This window comes from Lissotriton vulgaris, chromosome 7, assembly GCF_964263255.1.
Source record: "Lissotriton vulgaris chromosome 7, aLisVul1.2, whole genome shotgun sequence".
NCBI lineage: Eukaryota > Metazoa > Chordata > Amphibia > Caudata > Salamandridae > Lissotriton > Lissotriton vulgaris.
Genome location: NC_141695.1, coordinates 1,652,843,986 through 1,652,864,874, shown reverse-complemented (window position 1 = coordinate 1,652,864,874; position 20,889 = coordinate 1,652,843,986). Strand labels below are relative to the sequence as shown.

The 20,889-nt window shown below is 48.0% G+C and overlaps 1 protein-coding gene across 1 annotated transcript in view; it reads left to right on the top strand.

Annotated features, from left to right (window-relative positions):
- The window catches only part of CTSZ (cathepsin Z), a 54,376-nt gene extending 43,374 nt beyond the window's left edge, over window positions 1–11,002 (top strand). The window contains exon 6 of the mRNA XM_086932640.1: window positions 8,162–11,002. Coding sequence (XP_086788766.1) covers window positions 8,162–8,275 — 114 coding nt within the window. The 3' untranslated portion in view covers window positions 8,276–11,002. The remainder of the gene's footprint in view (window positions 1–8,161) is intronic.
- The last annotated feature ends 9,887 nt before the right edge of the window (window positions 11,003–20,889 follow it).

Sequence of the window (20,889 nt, the reverse complement as noted above, 5' to 3'; positions counted from 1 at the left end):
TAACGTGCAACTCATGGAGGCTCGAAAAGTAGGAATAGTCCCTAGACGAGGGGTGTTGCGCCCTCCAGATATCCGTTAGACCCCAGTGAGTCTGCCAGTCCCTACGACCCTTAGCCATGCGACGAACCGGAGAATCGGGAAGGGGTGGATGCGAGCGGTCAGCATCTACATCCACCACTGAGTTGAAATCTCCACCGAGCAGGAGGGGCCCGGAGAAGAAGTTGGCCAACGAGCCCGACAACCTGGAAAGGAAGGCAGTCTGGTCTATATTAGGAGCGTACACACAGCAAACGTTTAGGTCTCTCCCTCCCAAAGTGCCCGAAATGGCCACATAACGCCCCTCTGGATCTATCACTGTTTTCGTGACCTGGAAGGGAACCCCAGCTCTAACCCAAATCAGCGCCCCTCTGGCATACGCGGAGTATGAAGTGCAAAAGACCTGCCCCCTCCATCTACGCTGTAGCGCCGCCCCTTCCGCCTTGTTCAGATGAGTCTCCTGCAGCAGCGCCATTTGTACCCCCCTACGCACTAAATAAGCGTGGACTTTGTGACGCCTGGACATAGTATGAAGCCCCCGCACGTTCCAAGTAACACATTTCAGATTAGCAACATCAGCCATTGTCCCATATCGTACACGCAAAGTCTCCCCATCTGGGTCCCAACAAAGAAAGGACATCAATCATCCCAGCACTGATGGCGGCCATTTTCCCCAACCAAAACTTAACAACCCAAGTATGAACCAAACCCCCATCCACCCTCCCCAGAACAGGACCCAAATAGCACCATCTAGTTCCCATCCAAACCATACCCTCCAACAACCCACTATCCCCTACTAATCCTGCGGTCGCCACCGTAGGAAGGCCTTAAGGGCCAGGTGCGGGCTGGGCGGAGGCAGTGGGCCCTCGACGCTCAGGCCACCAGGACTAAAGCAAGCCCAAAACAGTGCCAAAAACCCTCGGGGCAAAAACAGGGCACCCCACCCTCCCTACCCCGGGAGTCAGCATCAATTGTCGGCACCCGCCACCCCCCTGCCGGGCCCCCTCCCAAAATGAAGTAGCTCACCCCGTCACCCCTGTCCATCCAGAAGGTCTTCCACCGATTTCGGTGTGATCACCGGTGTATGGACGCTATCAGTCACCGATTCCTCGGAGTCCGTTGGTGCCCCCTCGTCACCAGGGTCCACTTCCTCCTCAATGGCATCGTCCCGTGAGCCAGACAGCGCAGACAACACCTCCAGCACTCCCTTCCGCTCCGTCGAAGTATCTGCAGTTGAGGGCCCCCCTGAGCGGCCACGGCGACTCCGAATCCTCCTGGACCGCCGTCTCTGCTCCGGCTCCGCCGCCTGCTGAGATGAGGAGCCGAAGCCATCTTTCCCTGCTCTATAGAGTTCCAGCCAGTTACAGACATCCTCCGGGGTATCGAAGAATTGAGTTTTGTCATCGACAATTATGCGGAGCCTTGCAGGATATAGGAGCGAGTACTGGATGCCCTCGCTCCTGAGCTCGCGCTTAACCGCCAGGAAGGAAAACCGTCTGCGTTGCGTTTCATAGGTGTAATCCGGGAAGATGTTCACCTGGCTGTTCGCCACTTTGAAAGGACCATTATGTCTGGCGGCATTGAGGATAAGGTCTCTGTCCCTAAAGTGCAATAACCGTGCCACCACCGGTCTCGGGGCACGTCCCTGCTGCGGTGGCCTCGCTGGGACTCTATGGGCACGCTCCAGGGTGTAGAAGGAGGATAGACCCTCCGGGGCCACCGTGTCACGGAGCCAGGCCTCCAAGTATGCCACCATGTCGCCATCCTCAATCTTTTCCGGCAGGCCCACCACACGAATGTTGTTCCTCCTGTTACGGCCTTCCGCATCCTCCGCTCTCTGCTCCAGGGCCGTAATCCGGGATAGAGCATCCTTCATAGTCGCAGCCAAGGTTCGCTGCGCCGGCTCCAAGGTTTTCACCGAGCTCTCCACTTCTTTGACCCGGTCCGAAAGTTTGCCGTGGTCCGCTCTAAGGAGACCTAGGCTCGTCGCTACCTGGGCAATGTCCTGCTGGAGGGCCGAGCGCGTGGTCGCTATTGCCTCCAAGACGCGGTCAAATTGCTGTTGCAACGATGCACCACCAGAACTCTCCGGGTCCCCACGTTCCTCTTTGTCCTGGGTCTCCGAGTCTGAGGCGGCTGGGGTAGTCCCCTTGGCTCCTCTAGGTTTCCCCATGTCGCCGGGAGCACTCCGTGTGGGCCCAGGAGCAGGCGTCTCCGAGTGCCGGCGCCGATTATGACTCTCCCGGTTGCTGGGCCTCAGGTCGAGTGCCGGAGATCCCTGTCTCCAGGGCCTGTTGGATCTTCTCAGCTTCGGCTCGCGCCACCACCCCGTCGTCTGAGGGCACCGAGGAGGAGGCGGAGACAATCGTCGCCAGGTCGGGCAGGCCCGCACGGCCGATAAAGTCCCGGGGTGAGGGTCACCAACTCCACCGGACGATTTGCGGCGCCAGAGGGTTGCGCCTCCCATGGAAGTGGGTCTGCCAGGAAAAGGTAGCCAAGTGCGGTGTAGGGAGTGGGGTCCCCGCCGGGGACTCCAGACGTCCGTGTGCGGGATCCACTATAGCGTGGGCATCCTCCCATCCGCCCATCCGAGTACAATCCTCGTTGAAAGAGACCGATCTGACCGATGTCCAGATCGCATACCACTGGGAGATGGCAGAGCAGGGGGTGTGCCACCGCTGGTGATGTTCCTCCAGTCTAATGGATCCGGCCAAGGGGACAATGAAGTCCGGGCGCCATGTTGGGTCGCACTCCGCAACTCCGCAAACTTCGATTTTTCACCGGGTCACCACTCGTGCAGACCGCACCAAGGGCCCCGGCAAGTCTCCGTCAGGCCGATCAGCAGAATGCGGGGGCTGGGGTGCCCCGCAGCCTCCGATTTACAGGATAATCACGGGCTCAGTCCCGGAGCCGAGCTCTCAGGCGACCAACGCCATCGGCGCCCAAGCCACGCCCCTCGAAGACAACAACTTTAATACCGGTTTTACTTGTTTATTCGTTCTTTCAGTGACTGCTCAATTTATCATTTGCGCATTACATTAATACTGGGGTCCAAACTGCAGTCGCAGCCAATATCAAAAATCTATCCTACATGAAGCGGAGAGGCTTCTGTAAAGATTGGGTGATAACATTTTTTAATTTTTTTGCAGTTTTATATAACGCAAACTTGACTTTAAGATGAGCACAAGGACACATTCATTTTTGTTAGGCATGGAGAGATTAAGTGATTTGCCCAGATTCACAGGATGTTGAGCTGACACCAAGGCTCATACCTGATTCCCCAGCTGCCAAGACAGGAGCTCTGGCCTTAGGCCACATTCCCTATTTTTTGTCTTATTTTAAGATAGGCTATTGGATGCCTATAAATATACACAAATGCGTAAGTCGGTATTGAACGCCCTCCTTTTACTCAATAGTGACAAACATTACATATTAAACTGGTCACTGGTGTCTTTATAGTTTATAAAACTGTGCACGTTCAACACTGTTATTTAGAAGTTTAACTTGAATAAGAAACAAACTAATGTGTTCTTAAGCAAGTGGATTGTGGTAAAGCCTATAGATAACCCGTAAACGCCAGTGAAAAAGCAAGCACACTACTTAGATGATTAGTTATTTATTAGTGTCTAAAATAAGGATAACCCTAAATAGAACTGATCAACAGTAGCATGGGATAGACAAGCATTTGCAATGCAATAGGTCTCGCATTTGCAAGAGTTTGAGTTATTGGCATTGTAAAGGACAATGCCTTTTATTTATGCATTTACAAAACCTGCAAGCGGTGCATGAACACGCACTTTGTACTTATAGTCTTTGCTTACAAGAAGCAAGGCAGTAAAAGAGATGCAGTTACTGCCAGCCTTGCTTCTCATAAGTAACCACTATAAGTACAAAGTACAGGTTTACCCAACACTTGCAGGTTTTCCAAACACATAAATAAAAGGCACTGTCATTTACAATGCCAATAGCTCAAACTCGCGCAAATGTGAGACCTATTGCAAGTGCTTGTTTCAGCATTCAGTCCAAGTTAAACGGGTTTCCATCTTGCTCATATGAACTATAGGGACGAACAGTAGTTCAATACTGACCAATGCATGAAAGCAGGGAAAGGAGGTTGGATAACAGGATTCTACGCCGAGACACCCTTGGGTATTTGAGCACTTTATAAATCTCAAAAATAAATAAATATAAATACGCTTGAAATCTGAAAGGCAAAGAACCTTAGAAGCAAAGTAGGGCCTTCCACTACATGGAATCTCAGCTTGAGGGGAGTAGGAACGGCGCTTTATAAGCATACGTGTAAGCTTTTAATATTCCAGCTACAGAAAACCATTTAATTCCCATTCCAAGAATTTTCCAGACACAAGTGTCACCTGTGGGGCACAGGTGAGCTAATCCTGGGTCCCTGATTGCATCCTCCTGGCTCTGAGACCATGGAGCATTGCACCCGGCCAGTCACCGCCAGTAGCAGTGCAGTGATTGGCAGGCTGCTCGCCTCGTCACAGCTAGACTGCTACTTTCTGTTGAAGTGCACATGAAAGCACTAAATATATCAATGTTGCAAGACAAGCCAGCGGTCCTACTGGGAGAGTGCTAGCAGCTGATCCCATCCCACCCTTGATTATGGAGGACTCCGTCAGAAGAAAAGTCCTCGCGTCTCACAACACATAGCCCTGTTCCAACTGTAACATTATTATTAGAAACTGCAGCAACACTGAATATACCTAACCCAGTCTTTTCAACACAGAAAGTTCCTGCACACACCTTTATACCCATGTTGATTGTGCCACAAGACCCCAGTCAAAAATTCAAGTGTGTGCACATGGGAAACATTCCTGATCACTTGGCAAGTCTGCACAGTACTACAAATCATCTATGCTCATAGCAAAGATATTATTCCTCTCTCTCTCCATGGTCTAGGATTCCTATGCCTGTTCCTAGGAGCCTGTTAATCACCTCCTCATACTCACTTCAGGAGATATTAGCATGTAAGCACCAGGAATACTCAGACCACAATCAGCAGGGACCCGAGACCCTTCTTTGAATGCACACATCCAGAGAGCTTCACTAGCCTTTACCCAGCAATGTCAATATCTAAGAAGCATTTGCAATGCAATAGGTCTCGCAATACTTAAAACTAGAGCTACATTTCTTCTTTTATTTATTGTTTTTTAAAAAAAAGATATTTTATTGGGTCAATAGGTATTGAAGACGCAGTGCTCCTCAAACCAGGAGACAACTGCTATTACAAGCAGTGCAAGTCATTGTGTTTGACGGTTATATCCCACTGTTTATCATAAACATCAAAAAAGAAAATGATACAACATATACACTGTAAAACCCTCTCCCCCCCATGATACCCACACACAACTACACAGCTATTGTCCCCGCATTACCCTTCTTCAATAGCAGTATCCCACTACACATGACCAATCTCCTATCAAAGCAACCAGATATCAAAGCAGATATAGATGCATTACAGAAACCGGTCCTAGGAAGCTTGTTTCCGGTCTAGGGAATGCATGGCTTGGTAATTCGGGCTGGACTGTTCCCATGAGGCACAGGGTCAGACTGATTTGCATATGGCCATGTCTGAACTGGGGTGGCAGAGTGGGCTAAAGAACGGTGATGGATTAAACCCAGATCTGTTGACTGGGTGTGAGTGTTTGATTGGTTCAGATGCTCCGTCCATCACCACCCCCTTTTGTACCATATTTATAAGCACAGCAAGCATATAAAATAAAAGAATTTAAAAATCAGTGCTGAAGCAGATTACGTACAAGCTGCGAAACAGCTGCCACATTGGAGACAGAAGGCAGACAAAATGCAAGCAAACAAATCATTTAAAAAACAAACACATAATTTAACAAGCAAGGCGTGTGCCTCGCACTGAAGGAAAAACAAGCTGTGAGAAGGCGCGGCGTGTGCGCTTGGGCAAGCGAGAGGAAAGCCAAATGGCGCCTCTGCTCGTGCCTGTGCACGTAACTGCACAGTGTATGCCACACAAAGCTGTGGTCGGACTTTTAAAAGCCACTCACTAAATGTCTCGCCAGAGCAGCGCAAGCGCTAGCTCAGGCGAGACCTAAAAATGACAAACTAAGTAATGCTGTCACAAAATGTGCTGCCGTATGATGCATAATTAGTATTTCCTTGTTGCAAAGTTTAGTCAACCCTGTCACACGATTTGGTCCTATCCTGCAGCATAATTCCAGTGGCCCTGGGATTAGTGGACCCTTCATATTGCTCGACCCTGTGCAATTGTTTAAGTACCAAACATAAGGCTGCTTGGGAGCTAGTATAGGCCTTAATGGTTGGAGTCACTTGGAGCTCCGCCACATCAAAGATTTATTTCTCTTGAGCGGCAATGTAAGGGTCTTACCAGTTGAGTTCTAGAGTGTATCCTTTCAGTGCACACATGCTTTGAGGTATATTCCAATTACTTATTACTAAAATATATAAATGTATATTATCGCCACACAAGCTTGGAAGAACCTCCTTATTTGCAATCGTACTGAATCTTTTAAGATTTCAAAAGTCCCCCAAAAAACCCATCTGTTTCAATCCTAATTCTCTCTGTCACATAACTATTCACTGCTTGGTTTCAGTGTTCGATTCTCACCTTAGCACCAGAACACCTGCGGGTAACTGTACACTTTGCGAATCATATCAAAATAATGATTTACATACATGCTTTGCTTTCTGCCTAGGGCTGGGACATCCTAGAACTATAAATACACAAGTCACTAGTCCCTACTGTGCCAACCTGGATTCACTTCTGTGACTCTCTGGTCACGCACATACATCTGCTCTAGTAGCGTTAGCTAACTGACTTCACTATGGAAAAGAGTACATTTTCGACTAATTTGTTTTACTTGCATTTATTTTTATTTAAGGTGTGTGCATGTTTAATTTATTTACCAATTTCCTGACTGTAAAAAGAGCAAAATAGTTACATATGTGACTCTAATAGCCCTCTCACCGGCTGAGCGCCCAGGACACACAGGATTACAGCCTGACCTCAAAAAACAAGGTCAGCACTTCCAGTTCAACCTTATTTACAAGTCCTTGCAGAAGCATTGCGCCCCCCTGGGAATCTATTCACTGAACCCCAGGGGGGGTGAGTCTGAAGACCTCTGATCTACACTTTCCTCTCTAGAAACTCAATGCCAGGCTATAGCACCAGGCAGCCAGACTGTGCCTAAATATCTGTGGGCACAGCAATATCGAGCCCGCCACTGGAATCAGAGGAACCAAGTATCAAATCAAGGTACTTTCTACCGTCCACGAGGCCTCCTGGGGCAAAAACCTAGTATACCTTCAGAAACTGACCCCTCACCAAAGTCTGCCAGAAACCTGCAATCAGCGTCTTTCCACAGATTCATCAACAATCATTTAAGACTAAACACAGCACCATATCCTGTCAACCCCTCCTTCAGATTTGAGCACAGCTTCAATTAAGGACACTGAACTACTTGCAGATAAAGGAAAGCAAATAAGGAAGATCATCGGTGGCCGACACAGATAAACAGTGGTGGGGGTGGAGGTGGAGAGGGGAGTGCGTGGCGGGGATTTAATAATATATATTGTTTTTATTTTTCTAGTGCTGCCAGCCGCCTCTTGCTTCTAGTTCTTGGTCCCAGCAGTCCCTGGAACAGCATCATAGACTCCCCATCCAATCCCTGCGCTGCTCTCAAGCATGAGAGTAGCTTAAAGATTGGCCTGAGAGAGCTGGATTAACGCTCGCTCGCTCAAAACATTGTTTTATTTTTCAGCTGCTAGCTCTAAGTCAGTGGGGCGACGCTGGGGCAGATCAGAAAACGGTTCTACACGAACGATTGAACTCTACCCTCCTTTACCTGGTCTCATATCAGAATGTTGTCAGTTCTGATATAATTGAAGTAACCAAAAAGCAACATGTATGCAATAAATTAAGGGATAGCTCCAGCACAGTTCAGATGGACACAGTAATAGCCAAAATCCTACTTGTGTGTGCATGGTTCCTTATCAAATTCATGTTTTACTAGTGTATTATGTTAAGCATTGGGTGTCAAACAAGTCGACTCTGTGATTTAAAGTGTTTGGGGGCACGTTTGCAATAGTGCTAATTGTGTGTTCTTGTTTTCAGGGAGAGAGCGGCTGGCTGAGGATTGTGACCAGTGCCTACAAAGGCGGGAAGGGTGCGGACTACAACCTGGCTATTGAGGAGGACTGTGTCTATGGTGACCCAATACTTCCTTGAACACATTTTCCAAAGTCGGCAGACGTTGTGCACAGCTGCACGTGTTTGGGATTATCCTTTCTGAAACTGATGATATGTTGGCTTGCTTCCCGCTCATGGAGGAGATAGACTCACCCCCTAAAAACCGTTTCAGCACCCCAGGGAGGGTCAACATCAAGAAGGGGTGCACCACTGTTATGACATCACAAGGTCTAAATTTACCGGTGACTTCAAGAGGACATCTGATGAAGTGACAAAAATCAGTCCTACATCTCTAACAACAGTTATTCCACAAGGTTGGTTTATTTGATGACGTCTGATGGGTTCCGAAACCTAGTGTGACAACATTCAATGTATGACCTATTTTGGACTCCGCTGCCACAATTTGCGCTCTTCTTTCAATAAGTGGGCTAAGCCTTTTAGAGTCACCTCGTGTCGCTCTGCTGTTTGGGTATTAGATACTAAAAATAGTAGATCCTTAGAGCAATATTTTAATGAGCTCTTTGTAATCAAAAACAAAACTGCTGCCACCTTGGTGGTCAAAGCAGCAATTTTTAAATCTCTCCAGCCTTTAGGCATTCTGAACTTTATCTGAGGCTCACACACACCCGATCTTCTCCTCAGAAAATGTGCAGAATTGTCAGTTTTCTACAAGGCACAAGTTTTTAAATGCTCCCAATGGGTCCAGGTACAGGAGCTGAGTCCCTGGGAGACAAAGTCATTTGCCCTGGGTCATAGAATATTGTTGACATGGACACGGTGGGCCTAGAAGTCAGGACTGCAATATACTTTGGGCAATAGATCACATCTTTTTAACACATAGTTGGGTACAACTTTATTTCGTATTTAGATTTAGGGGCAGACATTAAAGATAAATGCTGCAAACGAGAAGTGAACGGAGATGAAGAATTCTTATATTTCTACTTGCTGCTGAACACCAAAGGCAGCATGGCTTATATTCGTCACTATAGCAATTTAATAATTGACCTATGAAACCTTTAAGGGGTAGATTAACAAAGTAAGGCTCACAGCCTATGGCTCATGTCCTGCATGCCAGCCTTCTGTTCCCACGTTACTTTAGTGGGGGTAGACCAGGGGCTGCTGAAAGTTGAACACATACTACTGACGATGAAGGTTACACAAGTGGATAGCAGAAGCAGGCTGTAATAAGAATTATTATATCATAGTTACGCCAATACATGTTGGAAGAGTAGAAATCGCAACTTTTATGAAATCTGGTTTTACAGATGGAAGATGGTATTGCATTTTTGAGTATGAAAAGTAGGGTCAAGCATGATCATTCACTCCTGTCCATTTTTCGTTTGCGGCTATACATTGCATTGCTTTAGTAGGCTAAGCAACAGCAGTCAAGACAATGATGACTGCAGGTATATTGGCCTGATTGACAAAGTGCATGTTCTAGAACAAAGTAGTAGTACTACTTACTTCAAAATGCATTTCATAACCCTACAAATTTAAACCTCCACCTCTTCTACCTTTTCTGACACTTGTAAGTTTACTACTTAGTAGTAAATGTTGGAGTGAGCAGGGAAAGTGACTGGAAAACATGGAAATGCTATTAAATGGGAGTGGTTTAGGGAGCACCAGACACCCATAGCAATCCCATTGCTATTCATAAACTACATTACTAAAGTTATGACAGTCAAAAGGACCCAAACCAGTAGTAAATGTACTGCAGCTCAGACCTAGAGTAAGTCGATGGCTACACATGGCCAACCACTGGTAGGAAATAATGAAGGCAGGGACAAAACATAGAAGCTCATAGGGAATCATTTTAAAATAAATTAATGTACTTTAACTTTTTAATGTCTAGATTTCCTCATGTGTAAAAATACCTTTGTGAATAGACTCCAATGTTTCCATATTGGCTAGCTGTGAACCCCAAATTATGAGCAGTCACCTTAGGAGTAGTGAAAAATTACTATAGTGTATCTGGGAACTAAACTTCAGCCATCGAAAATGTGGACTGAGTGCTGATTGAATTGTATCACATTTTTCACCTTTGCAGTGTATTTGTTTATATTTTTAAATAAAGCTCAATCTTTGACAGTGCATCCCCCCTTTCTGGCAAGTATGAACCAAAAGAATTTATAGGCAGCAAGAAAACAGAGAATGAAAGTTCCATAGCAAGTGACTAAAACATAAAACAGCAACCACATTGGAAGAGGTGCCCTCAACCATCTAAAATTAGGGGGAACCACCCCCAGCCTTTCACTTGGGGATGTTTACTACATGGCCGAACATGGCTGGGGATGCTTGTATTCTGAATCAAATATGGCCTTACTGTTTAGGCTAAACTGTCTTTTTTGGGGAGGGGCAACATTTCAGTCCATCCCTGTTTTTGGTGGCTGTGCTACTACAGACAATAATGTACAGACCTTTTGCACTATCTTTGCCTATTCCAGGACGCTTTCAGATTTTTGCTTGAAATATTACACATTGAGCGTCATGCTACGACTGATCAGGTTACCTCTTTTTTTTAACTGAAAATCAAATGTAACATTAATCAAATTTCTGTTCTGGTGACAAATGAACTTTAATGTTCACAAAATCAGTATCAATAACTGAAACCCTGACAGGATATTTCAGAATGTGTGTTGTAATCATTGTGCATTATTGTTAGGAGCGAGCTTGTGCTGGCTGGGACAGGCTAATCTTTCCAATTTGTCAATGAATCTTATGCCTTAGACACAATTTTTTATAAAAATAAAAACTGATTCATATGTATACAGTTGTCTTGTAATGTTTTATATACATTTAAAGTGAACTCCATCCAGTTCATCACAAAAATTCATAATGGAGTAAACGGTTTTGAGCTGCATCTACATATCGTGGTGTTCGAAAGGACAAAACGCAAAATATACACAAATTCTAACACAAATAGATTTGTTTAACTAGCCCATACCCTGCAGCTCTTTGGTGGATCTCTTCATGGCTGTAGATCAAAGGCTGCATTACTTCCAATCACTGGTGATGTACTGGCACTGTATGACCACTTCACTGGCAAAAGCACAGAACTGGAATCTTTCTTCTGCGTAACTTGTTTTTACAGGTCCAGAAATAGCTGAAAGTAAGAGTTCTCTGGGTTTTCTCTTCTTTCCTAGAGTTTACAGGTAACCACCCTTTCAAAAAAGGACAGGGCTCTAGAATAAAATGCTTTTTCCTACACAGAATTGCAAGTGATACAAACTGGAGAAATTCCTTGATCGTGTTGATGATTGGCAACTGCTGGCAGAACAGGGGAAGCCACATAAATCGAAATTATGACCTGGGAACTATCTACCATTATGGCATGACTTCTTGTCACAGCCAGCCCAATACAAATAATACATATACAAATCGAAAAAGTTATTTACTCTGTCGGCATTTGTTTGTAGTGCTGTAGATTCACATGCATAGCATAATCCTGTAATCTAGTGTTTGGCTCGGACATTTGCAAGTTATTTTTCTTTGAAGAAGTCTGTCAAGTCCCAAAATGTGCTGCAGCGACTCCTCTTACTGTGCAATGCACATGGGCACCTACTTCAAGTTAGGACTGTTTTCTGCAGAGCTGGTGCAAGGATATATGGAGTGCGAAAGAAACGTATGGTGCAGGAGCTCAATGTGGAGTAAAAGAGGCACAAGCATCCAAGGAGGAGGGCAGTGGAATGTGAATCTACCGCACTAACCGCTTAAACAGATGCTTACATGGGTAAATAGCATTTTCCATTCGTCGAATGTGTGGCTGTAGATACACGTTTGCATTACATCTATCACTTTGTGGTAGTTGCAATTTACGCCCTAAGTGCGATAGGCATGCCTGGATGTGGGTCCTGTGCTCACTATATTTCACTGATGAGACCCAAGTAGGTCAAAACCACTCTGGGGTTGCCTGTGGTCCCTTCTGGATGGGACTTCGCCCTGCAGTTCGGGACAGACAGCTCCCATGAGCCGCAGGGTCAGTACTGATTTGGATAAGGAGGGCCTTTTTCTAGAATATAATGATGGACAAAATACAATAGAGTGTAATGTGGCTTGTGCGATTGCCAGTGGCTGACATTAATTCAAGCAGTCCATCTATCACCTTGTTGTTGCAGTTTGCCCTTTAAGTGGGACGCATATGCCCAGATGTGGGTCCCTTGCTCACTGAGCCATAGCACTCAAGCTATACCTCACAGATGAGACCTAAGTAAGTTCAAACCAGTCTGGGCATGCCTGCAATCACTTCTGAAGGGGAACTCACCTGGAAGTTTTGGTACAGACAGTTGCCATGACAAGCACGTTTGTTAATGATTTGCATTAAGCAGGCCTTTTTATAGACTGGCAAGGTGGGCGAAAGCCGATAGACTGGAATGCAGCCCCAAACGATTGCCAGATTAATTCAAGAATTCCATTCATCACCATGTTGTTGTGTTAGCATGTATTGTATAGCAGTACCCACCAAGCCGTGGAAGCTAGAGTGTGGATGAAGCAGATGTGTGGAATAATGTAATTAAAATAGCTTGGCCAACTAGAGCTTGATGAGTCAAGATGTCCACACTATAATGTTTAGTAAAAGTCTGTGGGGTTGTCGGTAGCCTAGCACTCAAGATGGTGGACGTACTCCAACTGAGCTCCCGGTCCAATCCCCCGGTTATCCTGCACATCGCGGCAAAACTCGCTGCAAGCTTCCCTCGGGGATACCCAGTAGGGAGGCTCTCCTGTTGTGGTCAGTGCAGAGTCATTTACTACACCGAAGGAGCTACCAGAAGCGGTCTGTTGGGTGAGGCCTGCAACTAATTTGGCGCCTTTAAGTAAATTGCGGCAGCTGCTACTCAGAGCTGAGCTCCCCTCCATTCTCCTGGTGCTCATAGCTGGTGTGCCCTCGGCCGCTGACAGCTGCTGCTCTCTGAGGCATAGCGTGCAGTAAGCCATACATCCAGCTGGGTCGGCGGACAGCCGGTCTGTCTCCCGGACGTCTAGAGGAAAGGCCCGCTGACCGGTGTGAAACGATGCTCCACGGCTGGGAAGCCACTCACGCCCAGGAGCTGGCGCTTGGTGAGGGGGGACCCGGTGGTTAGTCGGGCTCAAGTCCCCCTTGTACCCCGGTACCGTACCACTGCTGTGCACTTGGCAACTTAAAATAGACTGCTGGCGAAAGCGGACAGTGCAGGGGCTGACTCGGGCCTCAACTGTCCCGCATTTGAAATCTGCTGTGTGGGTGGGCTCCAACGCCGAAGTGACAGGTTGGAGGTCGGTCGGGCCTAGACTCCCACGGGGCCCTGTTCCCTTAGCCTGAGGCAGATACCCGGATCCTGTTTGGTGCTGAGCCTCTTTTGCAGACTCGAGAAGGAGGGGAATCCTGGTTTGCGGGTGTTTTTGGCTTGGAGCGTGTGATTCCACCTCTCTGTGGCACTGACTTGGCTGGGGCAGGGGTCCCTTAGCTTTTGCACTGGGAGATCGGCGTTATGGGCTCAGTTGGTTACTCATGGCCTGACTGCTACCCGGGGTGAGGCTCAAGGGGGAGGGGGTGTCGGAAGGTCCATTCAGGCCAGGCCTTCCCTTGTATGCTGTGGGGCCCAGCTGAGGATAACGTATGAGTTACTTACCTTTCGTAATGATGTATCTGGTAGAGATTTTGTCTAGCCGCAGATTCCTCAACTTAGAGTATCCCCAGGGGTCAGACTGGATCCGGAATTTTTTGCAGCAGCAGCACCTCTGCACGCCGGGGGACAGCGCCACACGACCCCACCCGGACATCGTCCATAGACGTGACGTCAGCGGGGTTATACAAGTCCCTCCAGCGCGCTGACATCAGTTTTCTTCTGAGAAACTTTTCCGCGGCACCAACAAAACTGTGAAAGTATGGGAACAGTGTGCGAAAGATGAAAACATCTGTAAAAGAAAGAAGTCAGATGGTGCAAAACACCATCATAAAAGACAGTATCAGCCACTGTCTCCATATAAGTGAAGAAGTAAAGGCAGAGCAAGCTCTGATAAAGAACCTTAAAGCGAAGCATGGACCCTCCCCACAGGCTGAGTAACAAGGGAAGAATATCTCAACAGACAAAGGTAGATTGTTATTACCACGTAGAACTGTGCCGGCCAACAAGGACTGGCCACAGGAAGAACAACAGTCTACTGCGAGAAGGTATGAAAAGAATAGCACTTCCCTTATAGAAAAAGGGAGGGCCGTAACACAGCCCAGCAGATCCCAAAGAAGGCAACTATAGAGGAGACAATAGCCCTGATTCAATGGAGAAGGCGGGAGGGAGGGAAGGCAACAGGAGAAGAAGAAGAATCTCCTGATGATGGTGAATCAAAAAGGCACCATTTTACAGGAAAGAAGCCACTTAGAAGGAGGCAGCCGCATATGGCAATTTTTAACTCCTTGTATGCTCATGACGGAGCCGCTCCGTCATGAGCCGCGGTTGCGCTGTGCTCATGACGGAGCGGTTCCGTCATGGCCCTGCCGCCGCGCCTGTGCGGCGCTGATTTCGCGCCTGCGCGGCACGTTCTATTAAGCGGGCGGGGCCATGACGGAACCGTTCCGTCATGAGCGCAGCGCAACCGCGGCTCGTGACGGAGCGGCTCAGTCACGAGCATGCGAGCGCTGCTCGGCCCCCCCCCCCCCCCCTAGCCCTGCGGCGTAATTGCCGCCACAGCGAAGGGGTTAAAGGGGGTGTAACCCTGTGAGCACCCTGTAAAAAAAACAATGGCAACTGAAAGGAGGAAAAGTGGAGAAGTCCCCCTGGCAAGGTCCTCGCAGAACGGGGAGGGTGGGTGGGCGTTAAGGAATCTGCGGCTAGACAATGTCTCTACCAGATACATAAGGTAAGTAACTCGTACATCTGATAGAGACATCTAGCCGCAGATTCCTAAACTTAGGATAGATACCACAGCCATACCCCAAGGGGGAGGAGGGTCTGAGATAGAACAACAGAAAGTGCCAGAAGCACTGAGCCGGCAACAGAGTAACAGAGTATGGGGAGTGCTGCAGCGGAACAGCAACCCAAGTAGCTCAGAAGAGCAAAAGACAACAGGAGACAAAGCATCCCAAACCTGCCAGAATGGCACAACACCATACCTGTATGACTATGAGAAGTATAAATAAGGCACTGGCCATATCCCAGAACCTGAAGAGAGTGTCCAGAACGAAGGAGGAAGAAGGACTACTCCCAGACCAATGGTGCACAAAGTGGACACCAACCAAAAGCCAGAGAATAACATGAAGTGATGTAACCAGTGCCTACCAGGCTAGACCATGCAAGGGAGGCCGGAGATGCCACATCCAGGAATCAAAGGACTAGAGGCAGGAACTGAGCAACGTCTTCGAAGTACAGGCGGGAACAAAGGACACGCCAAGTGCACGCCTAGTCACCAAAGGAGTGAACAGTATCACTCTGAAGCACGCTGATGCAGGCCCCAACTAAAACATGCACAGAGCAGACAGCGATGGAGACAAGGCGGCGTAGCTAAAATGAGCATGGGACTGCCCAACCAGGGAGCTTGAAGACCAAGGTGAACAGAGATGCAGAGTGCAGCACCTGGGACGATCGGCATCAGAGGAGCTGTCCCGCAAGCACAGCAGACATAGTGTAGGGTGACACCCAATGAAAAAGAAGCATTAAAATGCAATAGGTCTCGCCTTTCATTAAGTTTGACCCATTTCCTTTGCTATACAATACCATTAGCAAAGCAAATAGCTTTAACTTAATCAAAGGCAAGACCTATTGCATTTTCAATGCTTGTTTCACTGAGTGAACGCCGTCCACCTTGCCAAGAAGTTTGGCCCCTGCTGAATTCTTCCCGGTGTAATTTCAAAACACCGGGACACTTTCAGTAGCGCCTGGAGGTTGTTATCCGCTTCTAATCCATAACAATGTGCAGAGGGGCCGGGACGGGATGGGGGCTCTCATTTCTGACTCCTAATGTGCCCATAACATAGGAAAAAACAAAATAAGGGTTTGGCTAGTCTGAAGTAAGGCCAAGCCATAAATATCAAAGAACAACAACAAATTGCCAATACTGCAATTTTTTCAGAACTTAGTAACCTCAAGAATCAGTCAAACCGGTTCTTGGAACCAATCTTTCAGTTAGAATTAATCAATTTATTTCACACTTGAAATTACATCACCTTATTTGTACTTTTCACAGGACTTCTTTTAATTCTTCATCCTAACTTCAAATACAAAGGACTCTATCTAAAAATCTCTACTTGTACCAAAGGGTGGAAAAAAGGGGGACTGCTCACAAACAATGTACCTTACGCTTCTTCACACTAACATACGCCTAATCATACATACTCTAAGTTTCATACAGACTGGGGACAGAAAAGGGAAAGAAAATTGGAAAATGAAAACACAACTGGAAACGCTAGTCAAATCCAAACTTTGGTTTGGAATATACAACGGTTTGCTCGCTTTATGTATACTTGGACTGAACAGTTGTAAATTTCAACACTAGGCCATCTACAGAAGATGGTCGACGCATTTCGAGTTCTTCTGTAAAAGAACTCTCTCCAGGACCTCAAAAGTTCTTAAATCTCATGCATTCTGCTCTTTTCAAAAGAATCTGTCACATGTACTTTTGATATATGATGTACTTCGCCTGGTTTGTCGGGGGAGCCTGTGGAAAGGGGTGAAATTGATGTGAACTGATTCTGAGTAGAATCTTTCGTATCTTCTAACATTCAATCTTGTTTTTGAGCAGGATCTTAGTCTCCCTTGGGGACGCCAAACACTTGTGTCTCTCGTGGCTGGCTTGTTGCCTGTTTGACAGTTCACATCAATGTCACCCCTTTCTAGAAGCAAATGCAGTAGAGGGGAAACAAAGGCTTACACCTTGTTAACACTTCACACATACTTAAGAGAGCCAGCTTTTCACTTTGTTCAAGCTCTGTTTAAGAGATATGTATTCACTGTAAGAATGGAAAGGGGCGACCATTCGGTCCCCCCGAACGTATGGCGGAGTACCACGATCCCCCCGGGAAGCCATCTTGGGCGGGAGGCGAGTCTCGGCTGGTATGCCCGAAGCGGCGTAGCCGGGACGCGCTTTTTCCCGCCCTGGAGTGGGCTGGCCTAGACACTGACGCGGCCGGCCACGCCCTTCGGGCAGGCAGGGGCGGGTTTACGCCCGCCCTGAAGACGGATAAAAGGAGCAACAAGCCAAGAAAGCATCCTCTTGTTCCTGTGCTCTGAAGCTGCACCTCCTCGCTGCACGTGAGCTCGAGACGGAACGAAGAGCCAATTTTGAGCGTGGTAATCTTTCTTTTTTGTCTTACAGATACTCTGTCTGAGAATGCCCAAGAAAGTCGGAAAGCGAGTTACTACCGATCAGATGCTCCGTATGCTCATGAAAGAAGTAACCGATCTGAAGAAGCAGATGGCGGCTAAAGACGGGGAAGGGGGACCGAAACGACCTTTGTCGGGAGCAGCTCCCGGAGGGAAAGGCAAGAGGTCCAGAAGGGGGGCATCTGGGGGGGACACCCCGGTTCCCGATACCCCACTTGAAGAGCCAACTCCAGTGCCGAGGGAGGGGAATCCGATTCCCGTGGTGGTCACTCCTGTGTCCGGGGAGGATATGCCTCCTGAGTTAGCAGCACAATTGGCAGCGTGGTTGGGGAAAGATAGCGAGGGCGCCACGGCTGACGACGCACGGGTGTTAATGAAACAACTGCGTGAAACTAGGGAGGCGGTCAAGGCACCATCGCCAGTTACCCCGCTGTCTCCGGCGGCGGAAAAAGCAACAGGATCAGGTCCAGCGGCAGATGCAGCTTCTGGTTCAGGTAAGCGTCCATTGCCGATTGCGAGGGAGGGGTCTGCACCTTCACGAAGGGAAAAGGTGGGTCAGCATGTTCCTCTGGCAATTAAGGAAAAGATGTGGGCAGATGAATATGTAAACATTTTCTCTTTGCTTACCGACCATTATGAGATGGAGCATGTTAAGAGCCAAAAGGAGCTCATGCATCCGAGTGTTTGGCGCGCAAAAATGCCGCCTTTAAGGTTGACGAAAACATTGGCACTTGGGGCAGGGCATGGGGAATATTTACCTCCATCATGGGCGAACGTAGGCCCGAGTTACTGACCGAATTGCCTATTTATCAGTCACGGATCATGGAGTATTATGGATCATATGGGGGCAATCAGTGGTTCTGTTACGATAATATTTTTAGAAAAGCGAAAGAACACGACAAAAACTTGACTTGGAATTGTTACGACTCTGTTTCATAGTCAAAAATGGAGAGTACAGGTATGTTGAAGGTACCATTGGTAGGGAGTAGCGGGGGTGAATCCTCCCGCCAATATGCTGGGACACCCTTTCGATCGGGTACAGGTAACGACTATCACTCGAAGCCGAACGGCAACGCAGGTAAAAGGGGGATTTGTTGGAATTTTAACAGGGGTAAATGTACGAGGCCCCAGGGGTCATGCAAGTTTAGACACGAATGTGGAGGGTGTGGGCAGCCATCCCATCCTGAGTCCATGTGCAGAGCCAAAACGGGTGATAACGGTGGTAGGGGAAGCGCCAAACAGGTCTGAAATGGTCCGAGGGGCGCCTTTACCTACTCCGATTGATTCCATGGCAATGATTCCTTGGCTCAACGAATACCCGGATCATGCTTCCGCTGGGGTGTTGCGGAACGGGTTTTCATATGGTTTCTGCATCCCAGTGGGGGATTTTCAGGGTGTAGCAAAATGTAAGAACCAACTGTCGGTCTTGCAACATACGACCGTGGTACAGGAAAAGATTGGGAAGGAGGTTACTCGAGGTCGAGTCGCCGGTCCATTCGATGTGCCACCATGTGCTAACTTTGTTTGTTCCCCTTTGGGGGTGGTCCCCAAGAAGGACCCGGGTGAGTTTCGGCTGATACATAATTTATCAGCCCCACGTGGTCTGTCCGTGAATGATGCGATAGACCCGGAAGTGTGTTCGGTGCGGTACGCATCTTTCGATGAGGCCGTTGCCATGTTGAATCGCCTAGGGCCCGGTGCGCTGATGGCAAAATCTGATATTGAGTCAGCGTTCCGGTTGCTCCCGGTACACCCAGACGATCAGCGTCTCCTTGGTTTCATGTTTCAGGGTAACTATTACATGGATAGATGTATGCCAATGGGATGCTCTATATCTTGTGCCTATTTTGAAAAGTTCAGTTGTTTTCTGCAATTGGTCTTCACAAAGAGGACGGGTTTTCAACATGTTATGCATTATCTCGATGACTTTTTGTTTCTGGGGGCAGCCGGGGATCCAGAATGTGGACAGGCTTTGAATGAATTTTGTGTCTTAATGAAGCATTTTGGTGTGCCATTGGCACCAGGTAAGACTGTGGGTCCCTCGACTTGCCTCGAGTTCCTGGGGATCGAGCTCGACTCAGAGGAAGGTTGTTTTCGATTACCAAGAGAAAAGGTGTTAAGATTCAGGGCATCCCTGGAAACGTGTATTAATGAGTCTAAGGTCAAACTGCATCAATTACAACAACTGGTGGGCCAGCTGAATTTTGCCCTGAGAGTAATGCCGATGGCCCGCCCCTTTTCCCGCTCGATCGCTCAGGCCATGGTCGGCCTGAAGGAGGGTCATCATCGCACGAGGCTATCGGCAGAGGTTAGCCAGAAATGCGCATTGGTTGGCATTTCTGGCGGAGTTCAATGGTCGAATCGTCTGGAATAAACCGGCGGTGTCCTCCGAGGAGCTGGGGCTGTGGACAGATTCGGCTGGGAGCATTGGTTTTGGTGCCATATTCGGCACACAATGGTCGGCTCAAAAATGGCCGTTATGGTGGCATGAGTGTGGGCTGACAAGTAACATTGCCTTTCTTGAACTTTTTCCCATTCTGGTGGCCCTGAAAACTTGGCCTGAGGGATTCAGAGATCACTCTGTGGTGTTTTGGTCTGATAACATGACCGTGGTTGAGTGTATCAATAGCCAGGCAGCACGATGCAAATGGATGCAAATGGATTCTGAGATTGCTCAAAGAAGTTGTGTTATTGTGTATGCAATTGAACGTGCTATTTAAGGCAAGACATGTGCCGGGGGTAATGAATCAAGCGGCTAATGCGCTTTCTCGTTTTCGTATGCAGGCCTTTTGGGGTTTTCTGCCCACAGCGGACCCGGTGGCGGCACCCTTTCCCGAAGCTCTCTGGTCTCTCGGTGCCCCGAACTACAGAACCTCGTGGGAGAGAGTTTAGCACCCAGGACGAGGAAGGCATATGAAGGGGCGTTCCGATCCTATTGGGCCTTTTTGGGGGCTGCTAGGGGAGAGCTTTGGGGCCAGGAAGAGCTAGTAGTAAAATTTCTGCTGGCTACGGCCCAGAGGCATCGGGCCGCCATTTCCTTTATGGCAAGGGCTCATGGGATCCAGGACCCGACAGCGTCTTTCGTTGTGCAAAAAGCGCTACGTGGGTGGCAACGCCTTGTGGGTCGCAGAGTAGATGAAAGGCGCCCGATAGGTCTGGATAGGTTGGCTCTGTTGTTATCTGTACTTCCTGCAACGTGTTCATCCCAGTATGAAACAGTGTTATTCCGAGCCGCTTTTGTGCTAGCATTCCATGGGGCTATGCGGGTAAGCGAACTAGTGGCAAAGAACAAGCAGGATACCATGGGGGGACTGTGCCGAGAGCACGTTCAGGTCAGGGGGGAGACAATGACGGTCTCGTTTG